The sequence below is a fragment of the Alligator sinensis genome, unplaced genomic scaffold, assembly GCF_000455745.1.
Source record: "Alligator sinensis unplaced genomic scaffold, ASM45574v1 scaffold659_1, whole genome shotgun sequence".
NCBI lineage: Eukaryota > Metazoa > Chordata > Crocodylia > Alligatoridae > Alligator > Alligator sinensis.
The window spans coordinates 679528-698074 of record NW_005842265.1 but is presented as its reverse complement, the minus strand read 5'-3'; the positions used below and the strand labels follow the sequence as shown (position 1 = coordinate 698074).

At 44.1% G+C, this 18547-nt stretch overlaps 1 protein-coding gene across 1 annotated transcript in view; it reads left to right on the top strand.

The window, feature by feature from the left end:
- The window catches only part of LOC102377035 (ovochymase-1), a gene marked incomplete at its 5' end in the record, with an annotated part of 73937 nt that overhangs the window by 1367 nt on the left and 54023 nt on the right, over nucleotides 1–18547 (top strand). The window contains 8 exon segments of the mRNA XM_025209031.1: nucleotides 3263–3435; nucleotides 5221–5310; nucleotides 7502–7581; nucleotides 7904–7975; nucleotides 8421–8487; nucleotides 10336–10464; nucleotides 16073–16203; nucleotides 17706–17799. Coding sequence (XP_025064816.1) covers nucleotides 3263–3435; nucleotides 5221–5310; nucleotides 7502–7581; nucleotides 7904–7975; nucleotides 8421–8487; nucleotides 10336–10464; nucleotides 16073–16203; nucleotides 17706–17799 — 836 coding nt within the window.

Genomic DNA, 18547 nt, shown 5'->3' with positions numbered 1-18547 from the left:
CTGAAAAGAAGTACTGTAGTATGGGACAGAAGTTTGTGCCCTTTAAATACAGAACCCAGAAGCATGCAGCTGGAATGAACTTCTAGTCAAATCCCATGCAGCAGCACCCACATTTAAATCATCTCAGCCAAGTGTTTGTCTAACCGGCTTGTCTAATAAGTGACCAGTTTGAATTCCTTCAGCACTGAGGGGAAAAGAGTGGTTGCGAATCTTTTCATTGGTTGCAATTACAGCTGCATCAGACCTTTATTTTCCAAAATATATGAGGTTAGGTTTGTAGGAGATGTTCAACATCTGACCCTGTTTATGGTGTCTTTTTCTCTGTCATCAGTTCTTGAGGAAAAAGAATTGAGTTCTTGTCTTTGGGAAGCTCAAAACCATTGTATTCCTAGAAGTAGCTAAAAAAGATTGAATGGAGGGAATTTATGATAAAATCTTTAATTTTTCAGACCCTTCACATTTTAAAAAATGGGACAGAATACATTTCTATCTTAGAACAAGGAAATCTTATTTAGTTCTGCTTTCTTTCCAGGAGAACCAAATTCTCTATCTGTCAAAGGTGCAGAAGCACAGGCAACATTAGCCAAATAAAAGGGTATTATTTACATAGCTTCTTTAGGTCTGTTGAATATGATGAGGGTCAGATGTTATTCCATCTACTGGGCTCTTAAGCATGATCCTATTCCACTCTATTAGAGTTCCTGAAAAACTGTTAATGCATCTACTTCTGTAATACTAAGTCACAAAAAAGTGAGGAAGAGGAGAAGGACTCACCTACCTTTAGCGCCAACATTTTTTCAGGGATTGGAGCAGTATGGAATAAGATTGCCCACAGGTGCTAGTAGGCTGATTAGGATCTGGCCTTAAATATTTCTTCATACCCTATATACAATGGGCATCCCATGACAACCCAATAAATTAAAAAAAAACCCAATTCTGATGCAGCTTCTAAAGCACCTACACCTATAACTAATTCTGTTGGGCTCCTGTCCTCTAACATCTAAATTCAGTTTGCTTCTCTGAATCCTAGCACTGAATGTGCTTTCTCAGGCACTACATAATGAGACTGCTTTCTGTTAAGGCAACCTTGCCAACTGTCTTATTACCCAGATCAGTCATATTGGCCTCTGTACTTTTGATGCACAACCAGCATTACAAATCTGTGTTAATTGGCAGAAGCAATAGTGTAAGTGGCTATAAAAGAGTTGGCAGTAGTGCCTATTATGTAACTGGAGAACAGTTGGCTTCCCATCTATTTCTTGCTGAATCTGAACATTTTGTTTTTTATTTTGTATCAAGTGTACTTTAGCCCAAAGGACTGATGCTGAATAATGAGGACATTGGTACAGTTAAATAGTTTAAAACTTTAGAGTGAAGAACCTCCTTGTTTCCTACATTTGGTGCTAAATTAGTTCAATATCCTTTCTCCCACTTCTAGACACAAAATAACATGTATTGAACGTCTTTTGTGTTGCCAGGCAGAAACTGTAAATTGCAGCTATCACTTGCAGCTATAATGAGAAAGTTCTCTACCAAGATCAAGCTCTTGCAATGGGTAAGACTAGCCTCTGTTGGCAGAGGGCCTGTCACTGATCACAGTTCAAGTGGATGAGAAAAAAATGGGGATGAGTTTCCTACAGAAATGTTTTATTTTTTCTCCCCAGGAAAATAAGAAATTCAGATCTTCCCTCTCTCCCTGGCTTTGAGGAAAAAAAATTGACACAGAAATTTTACTATTTATCATAGAATTTATAACTTGGGTACTTCACACCCAGTTTCCTGAATCAGGTTTCCTGATCAGACTATCACATGGTGCACTGTAATCTCACCTCCTGCGGGGTGACATCCTGGAAGTCCAATGTCTGCAGTATACCATGGAAGGTGTAGCCCAGTTGGGAGCTTAGCACAGAGGAGGATGGGGGCCTGATGTGTACACAAACTACAGCTGCCATGACACACTGCACTGACATTTTATGAATAGAAAGTTTCAGAATTCAGTTGAAAAATTAAACCTGCTTGGGTTTTGGATGCCTGGCTTTTCAAGGATAAGTCAAATGATTTTGGAGAAAGCAGTTGCTTTTTGCAAACTTCCATTTTGAAAAAAGCCCATCTTTCTACAAAACAGATGGAAGACTTTCAAGCAGCCATAACTACAGCATAAAGCCCCATTGTGCTATGCATGCTACAAACTCTTAGCTAGAGAGGGTTCTTCTATACAAACTAAATAGCCCAGGCAGAGTGGGAGAGAAGTAGTATTGGCATTCCTGTTTTATGGGGAAATAAATCCCACTAAATTCGATAGTGGCAAACAAACCTGGGACTTGAATCCAAGGGTCCAGAAACTTAGTCTGATGTAAAATCATCCCACTTCTATGTCTATAATGTTCTGACCAGCCTCCTGTCCAAGTCATGTTTGTGCACAATGTAGCTACTGCAAAGACAATAGTAATTTATTTTATTTAACATGTAATGTATGTACCATCTGTAAACCTAGAGCACAAGAAGAGTAAATCAGTATACCTTGTAACTAAGTAACTAGTAACCTAGTAACTATATGCAAACAGAAATACTACCACGCGAGTGATATCTCCGGAAGGACCAACATGCCAACTTTTAACTTCAGTACCATGCTGTTGCAATTCATGTGCCAAACAAAGCCAGAAGAGAGACATGACTCTTTTCCTGCAAATGTTATACATTAGCCTCAAGTATCTATCACAGCTTAAAGCCTTCTTAAAGGTTTTAGTTTTCCAGGTTTCTCTTCTTGCTCCAAATCCCCTCCTCTCAAATGCACTGATATAAAAAAGAAAGATGAGGATTTTTCTACTAATTTTTGTAGGTCTCCTTAATGATCCCTATTGCCCAGGCCTAACACAAGGACATCCTGGCTTTGCAGGTAACAGGTAAGAAAAAACCTGTCAAGTAAAAGGGAATCCCCAGCTCCTCCCTTCAAACCCTTAACACTAATCTGTCATTTTAAAAACTGAAGCTTGAGAGTCTCACACAGAACAACTAAAATAAGGCCCTCAGCCCCTTGAAAGTAGCTCAGTTGAAAAAGGTCCATTATTGAAGGTTAAATTCAAGCCCTCAATGGGTAAGGATGTTGTCGTCATCCTTTCCATGTGCTGAATGTCTCTCGTTAGGAGGAAAAGCTTGCATATAGCCTATTTTTAAGGAAACTGTCTGCATTGTCTCTATGGATAAAAAGCTTACATATATAGGCAGGCCTCTCCCTCATTAACTTTGCCTTTTTAGCTGTCAGGAATCTAGTGAAGAATCTGATTGTAACCACTGGGGAGCATCACCTCAAAAAGGTGGATGAACAGGGACAGAATGTCCCTGTCTTGCAAGTCATTGTTCACCCAGAGTTCAATAGATTTGGACGCATGGATCTGGATATTACTCTCCTTCAACTAAAAGACCTGGCAAAGTATGGTAAGGTGGGAGGCTGGGTGATAAGGGTGGCAGCTATTATAGAAAAGTGCTTTGCAGTGGGTCCTTGCTGCCTCTCACTTCCTAGCTTAGGGTGACTTTCTTTTTTTTTAATCCTCCTGTGTTCCCAGCACATAGGATGCCTATTTGGCCAAGATTAAAGACACAGCCCTAGGCTGGATGCACTAAATCCACCCTACTATTGAAGTGACTTGGGTCAATTGACAACGGCAAGCATTTGTCTGTTGTAGGAATTCGATAGTCTATTTAGATCTTTGAATGTTCCTTCATTTCTAGTCAACTTGCTACTGTTAGCCAACTGCTACAACACTGCCGCACCCTGGAGTCTGTGACAGTGTTATTTCACCATAGGAAGAACTGTGATGTCATAAACAGTTGTTCTGCCAATCCATGGATGTAGCAAAGTGAGAAGCTAGTTGAGATTGTAATACATGTCACCCAGTATTCTAATATTATAAAAGCCTAAGTCTGTCTGTCTGTCTGTCTGTCTGCCTGTAACACTTTATTTGCTCTCTTATTGGCTGACAGAAATAGCCAATCAAAGAGCTCCAAGCATGGGGGGAGTGCTGCCATGATTCTGAAGCTGGGGCGAGGAATGGACAGAGGGTGGGGGAGCCAAGGCCAGAAGTGCTAGCCTTGGCTCCCCCACCCCGCTCCCTGCAACAGGCAGAACAGCAGCAGCATGGGGGATTAGGTGGGGCACTCCAACCCAGCCCGCTCCCCCTCCCCCCCGTCATTCTTGACGGGCAATTGGCTAGTCTATTATATGGACAAAGGTAAACATGAAGGGAACTTTGTCATTTTAATGACTTGCCAGGCTTTCTGAAAAGCGTCTAATAGAATCAGGGGGCTGGAGTATCAAGAACCTTCTACTGCTAGATCAAATTCTACCCAAGGTGGTAGTGACTGGGAATAGTTTCCATCAGTTGGACTCTGATTAGAAGCCCACAAAAATAGAGTTTTGATCTTTGTCTGTTTACCATCTCAGAAATCACTGATGCAAATGGCATTACATTTGTATTTTTTGTTTGTTTGTTCATTGGCGAGGACTGAATGGGGACGGGGAACTACTGAGAAGTTAGTTAGACTAGTTAGTTAGTTAGACCAAGTTACCTAGACAATTGTCTAGGATTGTCTTCTATGTTAATGAGCATTCTACAAAACATGGCAATGCCACTGGCTAACTTTTGTTTAAGATAGTCAAGTAGTTTTTAATCCATTTCTCTGGTAATGTTCAAATTTCCTAGACCAAGCCTAGACCAAGCCTTCCTTAGACTAGACATTAGGAAGAACTTCTTCACAGTTAGAGTGGCCAAGGTCTGGAACGGGCTCCCAAGGGAGATGGTGCTCTCCCCTACCCTGGGGGTCTTCAAGAGGAGGTTGGATATGCATCTAGCTGGAGTCATCTAGACCCAGCTCTCTTTCCTGCCTATGCAGGGGGTCGGACTCGATCTATTGAGGTCCCTTCCGACCCTAACATCTATGAATCTATGAAAGCCATTTGAGTTTTGTATGTCCTGTTACTTTCTCTTCCTATGAAGCAGGGCCCATGTTCTTAGTGATAATACTTCTAGTGTTGTACAGGATCCACAACTGGGCACTGTCACAGGACCATATCAGAATTGTATGGAGGCCATTCCCTTTCCCAGCCTCTGTATTGTTCTCCAGTTTTTCCTTATCAATTTCCTTTTGTCCTGCTGCTGTTTAGCTTTCACTTGAGAATCTTGAGTTCACGTATCTCTTATTCATGTGCATTTTCATTCTCAGGGGATGAGGTTCAACTAATCTGCCTTCCTCACAAATTGGAGGAGGTTGGGATATTTTGTGTTGCTAGTGGCTGGGGCACGGCATGTGAGGGTGAGTAAAATGACAGCTTTTTGTGGTAACAACCGTGATGATACATGGACAATGGAGGAAAAACAGGCAAGCTACCATTGCAGAAGTAAAGGGCAACATTTGCCAAGTGAGAAACCCTCCTGTTTTAATCTTTCTTGTATAATGGCCAATCCCCAAGGCTTTTCCAGAAGCAGGGCATGAATGAGCAGCCTGCCATCAGTGCTGTTTTGTAGATCTCCTTCTCTGAGGTCAGGTCATTCAGCAGCGCGTGTCAAAGCCTCGAATAAACACTGGATTATGCTGCTTATTTTTGTGAACCCAGGCTCTCAGATGAGGGAACTAAGACTCTGTGGTGACTTGCTCAGAGACACAGCAAAAAAGGTCAGGAATAAAAACCGGATCCTCTGATCTCCATATTCCGTCAACTAGTTATAAACCATGGATGTTCCTTATCTGCTAAATCAGAGCTTTCCAAATCGTGTGCTGCGACACATTAGTGTGTCAGTGGCAGTGTGTAGGTGTGTCACGCAAAATGCAGAAAATTTTGCGGAAGGGCACTGCGGAGCTCCCTTACTCGCGTCTGCTTCCCTTGGCCCCTCCCCCGGAACTGAATTACTGTGTCGTGAAATGATGCATGTCTAAAAAGTGTGTCACCAACATGAAAAGTTTGGAAAGCTCTGTGCTAAATGATAGTCCTCTGCCTCTTCCTAGGTATGTTTCAAATACATAATAGGATCACATGGCTCATCTTCTTTGAATTGCATAATGAAGAAAAACAGTTCTTCTGTGCTGCCTGGGCTCCCAGGACAAATGTTATTGACAAAGAGAACAGAGGCTCCCTGCTTTCATTTTGCTGTTGAGCCCTCTTGTGGCCTCTAGAAACCATTATAAGGAAAGTCTTTTTTTAGGCCCCATGGCCATTGGTACACGCCACAAAATTGGCCTTTAAAGTGACTTAATGCCCTTTTGCACTGCTTTAATGGTGCAGCTGTTTGCATGTGTTGGCAGCATAATGTGCATTAAACAACTTTGGGACGCAGAAAAATAAAACATCTCCAACATGGTTTAGTTTGCCGCGGAGGGAAGCACCAGGCCCTGTGCAGCGCAGGGGCTGTGTAGACAGCCCGGCAGCAGCCTGTGCTGGCAGGCTCTGCTGAAGGGGAAAAAAATGGCAAGCCTGATATTTTTTCTTTATTTTTCTCCCGGGAGCCTGCCTGCTTGAGCTGTGCGGGGGTCTGGTGCTTCCCTCCATAGCTGCGGTGCACTCTGGGACTGCTCGGGCTGGGTGCTTGCGGGCAGGTGCCACCTGGGGGGTGCCACCTGGACCACGGAGGGAAGCATCGGCCCCCTCCCCCCCCAGCTTAGGGACTGCTCAGCCCACTGGCAGCTCACCCTCCTCTCCCTGCCACCAAAGAGGCAGGTAAGGATTGGGTCCGACCGTTGTGTATATGCCATGGGGGTTTTACTTTGCCCTAAATTGAAGCATTGTTTTTAAAGACCCACCACTTCAATTTAGGGAGAATTAAACCGAAGTAAACCCCCGTGGTGTGTACAAACGCCCCTTAATGCTTGGCTGAGGGGAATGTGCCATTTCCTCTGTGGAAATGGCATACATGCAGGTGGGTTAGTTCTAGGAACCGTGAGGCTCAAACACGCTCAATGACAAGAGAGGTTTAGCTGCTAACAATTTTTTAAATGGCTCTACAGAGCATGGCCATGCATTTTTTCCTCCCATAGTTTTGGCTTGACCAAATTTGGCCATATAGACGTAAAAAAAAGCACAACCTTAGTTTAGGGTTACCCCCTGCCATATTTCAAGCCCTGGCTGTGAAGCAGAGGTGTGTTCAATTTGCTTTAAGAAAGGGTTGCTAGAATTTTTTTAGGAGGGGCCAGACAATGTATTTTTTCCTAGCCTGATTCTCAGAAATGGCTGAAACTTTTTTCAAAACACCTTGTTCTCAGGCAGACACCTGGCAGGGAAAACTTTAGGTCTGAGAAAGATATGTGCACCTGACAACAAGATTTTATGGGAAGCCTGGGCAACTCAAATAATAAGCAAAGATCTAGCCTTCCATATAGCATTTGGAATGAAATTCATGTTGTTTACAAGAGAGGAGGGCATAGCTATGAAGTGGCACAGGGCAGGAAGTCATGCTGCCATGCCAGAGTGGCTTTAGATCATCTGATGTTGCCTGTTTGTTTCTTTTTGCAGCTGGAGAAAAGTCCAACGTTCTGCAGGAGGTGGAACTTCCCATCATTGACAGCAGACCCTGCCTGGTTCAAGTCAAGTCAGTCCCAAGGCCATTGTGACCATTGTGGCACCTTAGACACTGTGCATCATTGGTGATTCTTTGTGCAAAATGACCTGGCAGTGCCCATCTGCTCTGCAGGAATGGATGGCCATTGGCTCACAGGAAGCTTATCCACCCTTTGGTAGGTCTTGTTTTCAGTCCTGCTGGGTGTCCACACACCCTCTTCACCTAGGCTAGCCCAGATGGGGGCGCCAGTTTAGTCACCGACAATCTAATCATGGAACAGGCTGTACTGGTCTACATGGTACCAGGTAGCAGACCAAGAGAGATCTGGCCTGCCTGGGAGTGCCTGGTTAGAGGAGATGAATCTGCCTCCAGCAGAAGACTCCATGTTCTGTGCTGGCTTTCCTGATGGCGGGAAGGATGCTTGCAAGGTAAAAGGTAGCCATTGCTTAGTGTCTTCCTGGATAAGTTCTACAAATGATAGCAGTCTTTGGCTTTTCTCACCAGTTCTTCAGCTCTTTTTAAACAGGGGAAGAGGAAGGAGAATAATTGAATTTATTTCAAACTTCTTTGAGTGGTGCTATTGAACCAAGGCTTTAAAGGAGCTTCAGGCTAATGAAGGATAGTTAAACATTGGAACAGGCTGCCCAGAGAGGTTGTGAAATCTCCATCTTCAGAAGTTTTTAAGTTGGGGATTGGACCAGATGACCTCTTAAGGTCCCTTCCAGCCCTACTATTCTAATTCCTTGCCATATTTTGAAGAAATTGCTCCCTGGTGAGAGCACTGGTGTAGACAGGGAACTGGCATGTTTAGCTAGCCTCTTCTCAAGGCCTCCCTAAGCAAGATCCAATGGTACGTCTTAGCCCTGTCACCAGCATGTTGTTGTTTCCACCATTGAAACTGGGGAGATGGACTGTAACGGTGGTGGGTTTCTCAAGAGAGGTAAGTTCAGATGCAGTCTCAGGAAAGCTAGCTAGAAGGGAATCTCCATCCATCTTCTTAGTTTAAAAAAACTTAACAGCTTCTTCCTGCTGTATTGACGTATTTTTCTGTGCCACCCGAGCCCCTGTGAAAGCCTGAAGGCATAGATGTGGTAGTAGCTGTGTTTCATCTAAACACCAGCTCTTCCCTCAGTGAGGGGTTGCTTCTATTGCTGAGAAATAAAATGTTTCCCTTGTCCAGCTCTGCACATACTATCCTGTGCAGCTGTTGGTTCACAGAAGTACTACTGTAATGCTAACATGAATCTTGTGAGGTGGCAATCATTAAGAAAAACGTAGTGAAACACAACCTACCAAGCAGTCTATCAATGAGCCACTGTTTGTACTCAGCGATGAAACAACAAAGTGACAAGCTGTGTTTATAGCATTCAAACTTCTCTCTCTCTTTTTTCATCCTCCCCCAAACCTATGCTTGACAAGAGTGATTCTGGAAGTCCCCTTGTGTGTACAATGACTAGTGGCATCTGGGCTGTGCCTGGTATTACCTCATGGGGAGCTGACTGTGCAAGAAGCTGGGATACATTGAATAAAAGCACCAGTGGCAGAGGTTCTCCAGGCATTTTCTCCAATGTGGCTGCACTGATTGACTTCATCACCACCCAGAACATTAACCCTGGTAGGTGTAAGAACTGGCAACTTTTCTTTTACTGCTCACTCATTGTCAGGAGGCTTTGAAAGTTTTTTGCTATTTCTCTGCAGCCAGGTATGCTTAACAACTAAAGCTGATAAGCTTGGGAAAACCAAGTTTTAAAACAGAGCTGCCCCCTCCTCTGGAGGACTATCTGGGCCTCTCTGCATCAGTGCTTTCCCAATGGAGGCTTTGATCCACTTATCTATCTGAACAGGCTGCTGAGACTTTATCAAACTGCGGTGTTCCTGGGTGAATGCAATTCCAATAACTTTGAGAATAATTTCTAAGGCAGAGTATAACTGTTCATTCCTAATAACATTTCTTGTCCTTGTTAGCTAGGGACCTGCATTGCTGTTGTAGTGTCCCTAAAATGGCACATGCTATTTGTTTTCTTGAACCGATCTTCTAGGCAAATATGATTTTAAAAACACGTAAGGAGCAGGTCGATTGAAGATTAGTGCAGTTTTAGTCACTTTTCAGAACTGTACTTTTAAAGCTATAGGTGAATCCATAAACTCCCTGCAGCCCCGTACCGCATTTAGCCATGTGCTTATAATTGCAGAACAAATATACTATTGATTAGATAGCAGTTTTGTCACAGGAGTCAGCACACTAGTTCAGAAACTGTATCTGTTTGCCAGGGTACATTGTCAGGGCTAATATTTCTTCTTTTAAAGGGAAGAACAAGTCGTGCAGTATCTCTGACTCTGGGATAATGAACATGTTGGGTAGAACGCACGCAGCCAGACATGGAACAGAAGGCCACTAGAACCTTTTCAGCGCAGAACTGGCAAGTTTCACAACACCTCCAACGACACCTCCAGATGGAGAATGAGCAGAGGTTAAATCCTAACCTGAAGTGATACTTTTTACCATAAACATTTCAACATAAAAACACAGCAAGCCCAGATCCTCAGCTGAAGGAAACTGGTATAGCCCCCTGGCTTCCTTGTACCTTGGACCAGACCTTGGAGTCTGTAACTGGGATTCTAAGAAGAAAGTATATAGTTAAGGACCATGCGCAAGTCTCTCTCAAGGATTCAGTGTATGCAATGGTGTTACTCTAATGGCTACAGTAATTGCAAACGTTATAGAAAATGTTGTCAAAACATTATATGAACTCAACCCCCCCCGCTGTCTCCACCTCTCTCTTTCTAGCTCCTGTGTCAGATCACCTTTCCACGCCTGGGCCTGAAGGATATAGCCTGCAAGGGATTCTGATCTATAGAGAAAGTGGTCATATTTGGTATCCTCCACCCAGTGAGGGTAACTATTTTGATAACAGATATTCACAATAGGTAACCGAGCACTTGGGGCACTGATAGACATGGTGGGGAAAATCGTGCTTTACCAGAAGAAGCGGCATCTTAGTTTGACCCAGCTCCACAGGTGCTTCAAGGGGCTTTTTGGTGCTTTTATCTAATAGCTGATTCAATCAGCTATTAGATAAAAGTACCATAAAAGCCTCACTGAAGGGCCCAATCTATACAGACCTTGAGCAAGCTGGGTCCAAGTAATGCGATGCCTCTTCTGCGCATACACTGCTTGGTGTGGGGGTGCATGGAGTTTAAAGTAAAGAGATGTGTCAGGGGGGAAGGGGGGAGTTACATCTATAAGCAGCCTTGGTTTTTCCACGAGAACAATATCTCATAGACTTTTTCTTTTAAAGCCAGAAGGAACCACTGTGACCTGAACTCCTGAACAATACTGGCTATAGACTTTCACTCTTAAATCAAGCACATCCTGCAGTGATAGGAATGCTTGTTCCCTAGTGTGTAAGTGGATACAATCAAGTGTCCACTTGATCATCAGGGACTGGACCCGATGATCTTCCGAGGTCCCTTCCATTCTTACAATCTATGAATCTTACAATCTATGAAAAAGTCAGGACTCTGTGGGTAGGTGTCCATCTTAAAAAGAACTGAGCATCTAGAAATAGACATCTCTGCAGTGATGTTTGATTGCCTGGGACTCTTGGTAGACAACTACAGTAAGGCACAAAACATGTTAGGAAAAAACTGCTTTTGTTAGTCTCTAGATCAGCAGTTCTCAAGTGTTTTTTCAGTTGTTACCCTTACACTTAGCTTTCAGTAAAATAATTCTGGGCACAGGGACAGCTGTAGGTGTGCATATGGGATTAAATAAAATTAACAGGGGGCAGGGACAGGCTTGTATACCCATTGCTCTACAGTAATTGTGCCAGGAGTCAGGGCAGCATGCAGGCTAGGTTGTCCCCAACTGCCACTGGTTAACTGAGGTGGGCCTGCCTGTCAGCAGCCCCAGTTGCTTGTATAGGTGTGGTTGCCTACTTGTAAGCAACAGCTCTTTCAGTGTCCTGGAAGTTACTTAAGAAAAACTAGAACTCTTGGTTCCAAAATGATACCTTTTATTAGACCAACTGGAAAATGGCAAGAAAATTGTCCTTTTCTGCAAGCTTTTGGGATCAAAGTCCCTTCGTCAGGCTCTGGGAAAAGTGTAGATGGTACAAGATGGTAAAAAGTCCCCAAAGGTAGGAAATAAACTTCATTTTTGCACAGAGGGAGCTGAAGATGGAAGGCTGTCCCTCTAGGTCCATGAGAGTGTCTTTGTGAGCTGTGTTGAGCAGCTATTTGATGTGTAGATCAGGTAGAATTCCTTCCCTGGAGGTGTCAGATAGCAAGCAGGGAGGCAAAAAAACTTCCTTGTTGTTCTGCAGTGAATTTTAAAATCCAAAATTGGCTGAAATTCGGCATCTCCCATGTTTCAGAGGTGTACTTGGTAGCCGTGTTGGTCTCAGACCAACATGGCTACCAAGTACACCCCTGGAAGTTACTTTGCACTTGGACAGATGTCTTTCTGTCTAGCTTTGGGCTTCTGGATTCTGTCTGCAGACTCCTTGTTCCAGACTCTAGGCCTTGACCCCTATGCTCCAGGTTCCAGGCCAGAGCCTGGTCCTCTGACAGCTGGCTCCTGGTGTGCGGCTTTACTTCAGCAATCACCCACATCCCTGTCACATACAGGTACAGCTGTCTGCTTTGGACTTCCTGTTCCTGCTCTCTCCCCTCCCCCCGACACACACACACACACACACACACACACACACACAGCTAGTAGTTCTCTCTGGGGTGACTGCCTGTGTGCTGGTCACGAGTTGGCAAACTTTTTGCCCCTGCTTATATGACACAGCCTCCACTGTGGGCCATAGCCCGACACAGCCTCCACTGTGGGCCATAGCCCCACACAGTCTGGTGATCAACAGATGCTGTGATGGGAACAGGTAAAAAAAGTCAGGTGCTAGGACCCTGGGAATGCCACCTCTGCTGCTGTGGCTGGAGCATGCTGCTGATTCCCTGGGTTATGTGCTGGATCCAGCCCATGAGCCACAGGTTGCTAACCCCTGCCTTGCATCGAAGTTGTAACCTGTAATAAACTCTCTCAGCAACCTGTGTGCTAAGAGCTAAACTAGGGCAGCTTAGTTTACAGTCTTGATTCAGTTGGTAGCTTTCACTTACTGTAGGATAGGAGCAGATGTGCCAGTAATTATTGTGTCAAGCCCTCCTCTTCATGTTAATTGCAGGCACATGCTACTTCATTTCCTTCCAAGTGGTCACCTACCCACACAGCATGGACTTCTTCAGTGAGTTAATGTTAGTAACTGGGGAAAATTAGTCTGTTTCACTGAGGGCTAAACTGCCCTGGTTTAGATTTCACTAGGGGATACATGAGACCACAGGACATTACTTCCCAACTGCTGAAGTACAGTAAGTCTTGTCTCCTCTTAACAACAGACAAATGAGAATTAGTTCTTGGGGTTCTTGTTTCCATTTGTAGCTGCCCTGATGGCATCTGGGGTTACAACACCTAGTTTGAAAATGGCTAGCCTAGATCTTCATAAATGTATACAGCAGAACTCAGTTTATTCACATCTCACTGGTTCATAACCTGCTCAATTTTCAGTGGGTCTGTGAGAAAGGCATGAGCTACTCAACTGTTTGCTGCAGCTTTTACATCAAAAGATGCTATTTCTCCCTTTGCTGCAGCTCTTATGTCAAAGGATGAAGTGTCGCAGCTGCTCCATGCAGCTGATTGGAGCAGCGATGAATTTTAAAAGAAAGTCGCAGCAATCAGCTGGAGCACTTGTCTGTTCCCATGCAGATGATGGCTGTGGGTGTGTGTGACCCGTGGCTGGTTCATAAGCCTCCACTTGAGTAAGGCCTATACAACCTACCCCCCACAAATGATCTGGGTTCTACTATAGTTAAAATATGTTCCTTGCTGTTAAATTAAGCCCTTTAAAAAACCTTAAATTCATTCTTGTGCTAGGTGCTGCACCACTGAAACCATTAAAAGCTTTTCAAGTGGAGCAGAGTCAGTCCCTTAGTGTCTGCTGAGGATGTTTTAGAGCTGGGAAGTAGGATACTGTTAAATGCTAAAGGCAACTTCCACCTGAGACAGGCCGATACTACTTCTGCTAGCCAGGCCGAAGGACCAGACTCCATTTTTGCCTCTGTTGATGGAGCTGCTAGGATAGGCTAAAACAAGCGTTTACTAATGTGTTTTCAGCCCATAATGTAGACCAGACCAGCTATATTTTTAATATGTATTAGGTGGCTAAATAACCTGCTAAACAACCACGTGCTTAGTCCAGACTAAGGATTTAACTCAATTATTAACACATTTAATAAAGGGCCAATTTTTATCAGACTGTATTTTGGGCATGGTCTGTGGGTCACTGCCTGGGCCTTAGCTGTAGCAGCTCTGAATTTGGTTCGCTATATGCACGGTATACAAAGCCATCATTAACTATTACCTTAATTGGGTTTACACTGAGGATCAATTTGGCCCAGTTTGGGGGATCTGCAGTAGTTGAATTTACTGTAAGTTACTGAAAACAGAGATGCTTTTTTTCTTTGTGCAAGTATTTCACACATGTCAACAGCTGCGTAGGGAAGCTATTCATTTTTGTATTGGTCCTATTCTGCCAGTCACTCAGCACAGAAAAAGACTGATGCTTTTTTCCCATTGCTGTAAAGCATACTGTGTTGCGTTAAGAATGTCATTTGTTACTGTTCAGCTTTCAAGAACTGGTGTTGTTCTAGACTGATCTGACAGGACTCTGATCTGGCAGTGAAGATTGGAGCATTGTGCATGATAGGACACAGGATCATACAAGTATACAACCACCATTGTGGAATGCTTGTACTGAGTATTAACTTGCTATGGATGGATGGAAGGAGAAGATTGCTAAGCCTCTTTGAATGGGCATGAGACAATGCTATGACATGGCCCCTGGAGAGAGTCACAGTGATTTAGGAAAGAACATTGAAAACATTGGGACTTAGGTTGAGGCATATATCTGTGAAAGTGGGTGGCTGTAGTAGTGATGGAGGGCAGAGGAAGAGGAATATGATCATTTCATTCTAAGTATAGGATCATTATCTTGGTATGAAGAATAAGCTACTTTGCTGTATCACAGTGTGGTCTGCCCTTGACATCCTTTAATCCCAGTGGTGGGATCCCAGGGAGAGACCCTTTAGGACCTTGATGTCTTGGTTCTAATACCTGACTTGCATTGCTTCTTTCCTTCCAGCCTGTGCAGCTGGAATATAACAGTGCCAGAGGACAAGATCATATTGAAAGCCAAATTGGATGTGATCATGACTATGTGTCCATCTACACGAATGACAGCTAATCAGTATGTAGGATGTGTATTGTTTTAACAGGCATAATCTCTCATCTCAATGTCTGGTATGGGGGCAATGAGCAGCATGAAATGTAACTAAAGCTGGCTTCAGGGAAGCTTTTTGTGGTTTAGACTTACAAAGCTATGAGAAGTTTGTTGTCTGAAGCTATCAAACAAAGCAAAGGAGGCTTGGAGTAAGGTGGAGGTTTATGTTTTTTCTGGCTGCTAGTATGTGGCTGTAGTCTGAAAACTGCCTCTATAAAAATGTTTTGTTACTATAGGTCTCTAAGCCCCTGTCTGCCTTGTTTCCAACATAATTTTTTCACTCTAGCTAGCTCTGTGATGCTGGATAAATTCATGTATGTGGCCTCTTTCATCAACAAAACTGCCAGCCAGTTTCTGATGCTGAAGGTCCTTGTTGAGGATGCTCAGTCACAATGGTATACTGTGGAATATGCCTTCTATAGTTCTGGGTATCTAAAATATCTTGTTTATGTATTTTTATCTGTATAGCACAATACGCATGCATGCTCCTTTACAGATAAATGGCTGCCATTTTTCTTGGGCAGTCCCTTCTTTACAACTATCCATTCTTGATACCGAATTGCTAGAGAATATATATTTATGTAAATGTTAGTCTCCTATATTGTGAATAGTAGCAATGGCTATATGCCAGTGCTATCTCACCATGAATCATTGGTCTCTTCCTTGGGGATGATTTGCATTAGAGGCTATGTTGAATGAGATTCTACTCCCTTCCTTCCTCTCTCTCCCCACCATCTCTCAATGTTTTATAGGCACCCATAGCTGCTACTGCAGTAGGTTGCTTGGATTCTGGGTTATAAAACAGAATGTTACTGTATGTACCGCAGTGAATCTAAAGAACCTGCAAGCTGCTTGATAAATAAGCCCGTGCTCTACCACACTAAACAATGAGACCAACTTTTTCCCCTTAGGTAAAACCTGTGGTGATATGTTGCTAGCCCCTCTACTGAGAGACTCAAATTGAGGAGCTGTAACTTTTGTTTCTGATGGAAGCAATGTTAGCAGTGGCTTTGAAGTCACCTTTATGACTGTACAAAAGGAATCTGAAGCAGGTGGTTTAATGTGTACCATATTGCACCATTGTACATACTGTCCCCTTATTCTGACCCCCTTAAAATAAAAAGCGGTGTGTGAGAAACTTAAATTCTATAAAGTAAATCAGTCTTCTTCCCTACCCTGGTGCTATAGGCTCTAGTTACAGGAGTGTCGCAGTGCTGGTAGAAGAGGAAAAGATTGATACTACTAATTACCCTGGCCTGTATCCCAGTAATACAAAGTGCCACTGGCTCATTGAAGATCCTATAGAGTATGTCATAAAGGTAATGAAGGAAGAAGCCACTCTTAAACCTTAGGCCTTAGAGCTGTTTGGGAAAGCAGTTCAATAAATTCTGCTAGAAATATATGCAACATAGCCCAGTAAATTGTAAGGTTCCAGGTCGTGGACTTTTTGCAGGGCATATTTTACTAATTAGATGGTGCCAACGAGCTGGTATGCTGAGTGACTGCTGCTGCTGTAGGTGCTTAAACCCAGTCAGCACTCCAATTCTCTGCGAATAAAGCTGCATCTTGAGAAATTCTGCGCTGGGTTTATAGGGATGGGAGGAAAGATGCAGGGATAGAAGAAAGGGAGGGAGGTTATCTGTGCTTATCTTTCATTTATGCCCTTCACTTCCCATGATAACAAATGTCTCTAAATGTTTTATGCTACCTGGGTTCATTTACACATGCTATTAATGCAATAAAGACTTACTGCACAATAAAATATTGTGCCGTAAGCCTTCCCTGGGAACACGTCTACACGTGGTTCCTGTTGGGAGCAGCCTGACAGAGGGCTGCTCCTACCCTACTCTGGCCCCTCTCAGCACCCAGGGGGAAACCCAGGCTCCCCTGGGGCAGTAGCCTGGGGGCTGGTGGGGAGCATGGGAGCTGGTCCCAATGCATACAGAGCTAGGAGCACTTTGCCAGATGCAGCAGCAGCTGTCTCCTGGCCCCATGCATATCAAGAGCAGTCCTGATTTGCAGAGGGCCAGGAGGTAGCTGCTCCTGCAGAGCTCTTTCAGCCTTGTGCACATGGGGATGAGGCTTCCCCACACAGCTGGAGACTGACTGGGAGCTGTCCCACTTTTGGGGCAGATCCCAGCCAGCCCCAGGCTGCTCAGGGATTTCCCCACCCAACCAGGAGCTGGCTGGGAGCTGCCCCAGAAGTGGGACAGCTCCCAGCCATCCCTGGGCTTCCCCGGGGAAGCAGAGAGCTCCCCAAGCCTAGTGCGGCCACTAGATCCCCTCTCAGCCTTCTCTTGTGGAGGCTGAACAGGTTACTTTTCCTTTATAATAATTTTCAAAATTATTTTTCCTTTTGTACTCACTTGGAAGAGTTCTGTTTTTGTCATTTGCTAGAGTGGTTGCTGCTGCTGAATGTAAGAACTGTCAGTTACTTGGTCAGAGCACAGGTCCATCTTGCCCAGTATCTTGTGTCACATAGGGGCAGAGAGTGGATGCTGAAAGGGAGAGTGAACTGGGTATGACCAGGGTTTTTTCCACTGTTCCTCTCATTTGCAGTCTCCAGCATTTAAGGTCTAGGTAGTTCTGAGGCAGTGTCTGTATCCATATGTATGTTTCAGAATGACTGTGATCCCCAGCTGTGGTTTGGGAGTCTTGTTAGTAACAAGTATAATAATATAAGGTAAAAATGGAAGCTTTATAAATCAAAGCCTATTAACATGATAACAATATGTTGTTTAGCAAGGGGATTAAAAAGAGGTCACAAATACTAACCCCTCCCCCTTGCTCCCTTTTTTAACTTCTATCTCTCTATTTTCAGTTGGAGTTTGAAGACTTTGCTGTTGAATTCAGCCCAGGCTATATCTATGATACTGTTGTCATTTATAGTGACACAGAAGAGGAACATCAGCTGGGTAACCATGAATCAGTTCAATTTGTGATTTTGAATATAATGTTAAGTAAAAATAAATAAATAAACACTTAATTCAGTGCTGTCAAGCTTCTAAGTGGTTGGAGGTCATGTGTTGCAAGGGGTGCACCAGTGCAAGGAACAGGCCCATCAGGCCATGTGTCCCACTTCTCTGCTCTACCATATGTGCAGGTGTCCTGGTCTCACTTTCAGCTCCCTGGCTGTGGGCTCCCCCAGCGCCATGGGCTCTACCACATTGCCCCCTGGGGTAGGGCAGGAAGTGGAGCCAGAGGACAGAGGGGGAGCCTGGAGATGACAGTTACTGCTATAGCCAGAGTGATGGGAGGAGTAGCAGCTAGAGGAAAGCTCGGGGGCTTCAAATTTACCATATTTACTCAAATCTAAGGTGACCCTGAATTTAAGACTACCCCCAATTATTAAACTGTAGACATGGAAAATTATAAAATTGCTTTAAGTTTCCATGTCTAGAATCTAGTTATTGGAGGGTTATCTTAACCTTAACCCTCCCACTGTTGCCACAGAGAAAGTAGTATCAGGGAAAGCAGCAGTTGGGAGCCAGGCAGCCTACCCCACACCCCTTGTACCCCACCTTGCCACTTGCCCCCCTGTGCCTGTCCCCCTGCTGCCCATCTCCCCCAATCCCATCCTCCCTCTTCTCACTGCCTCCCTCCCCTCTTACCTTTGGAGCTGCTCTTGCTCTATCTCCACTTCCTCCATGCCCTAGGCATCCT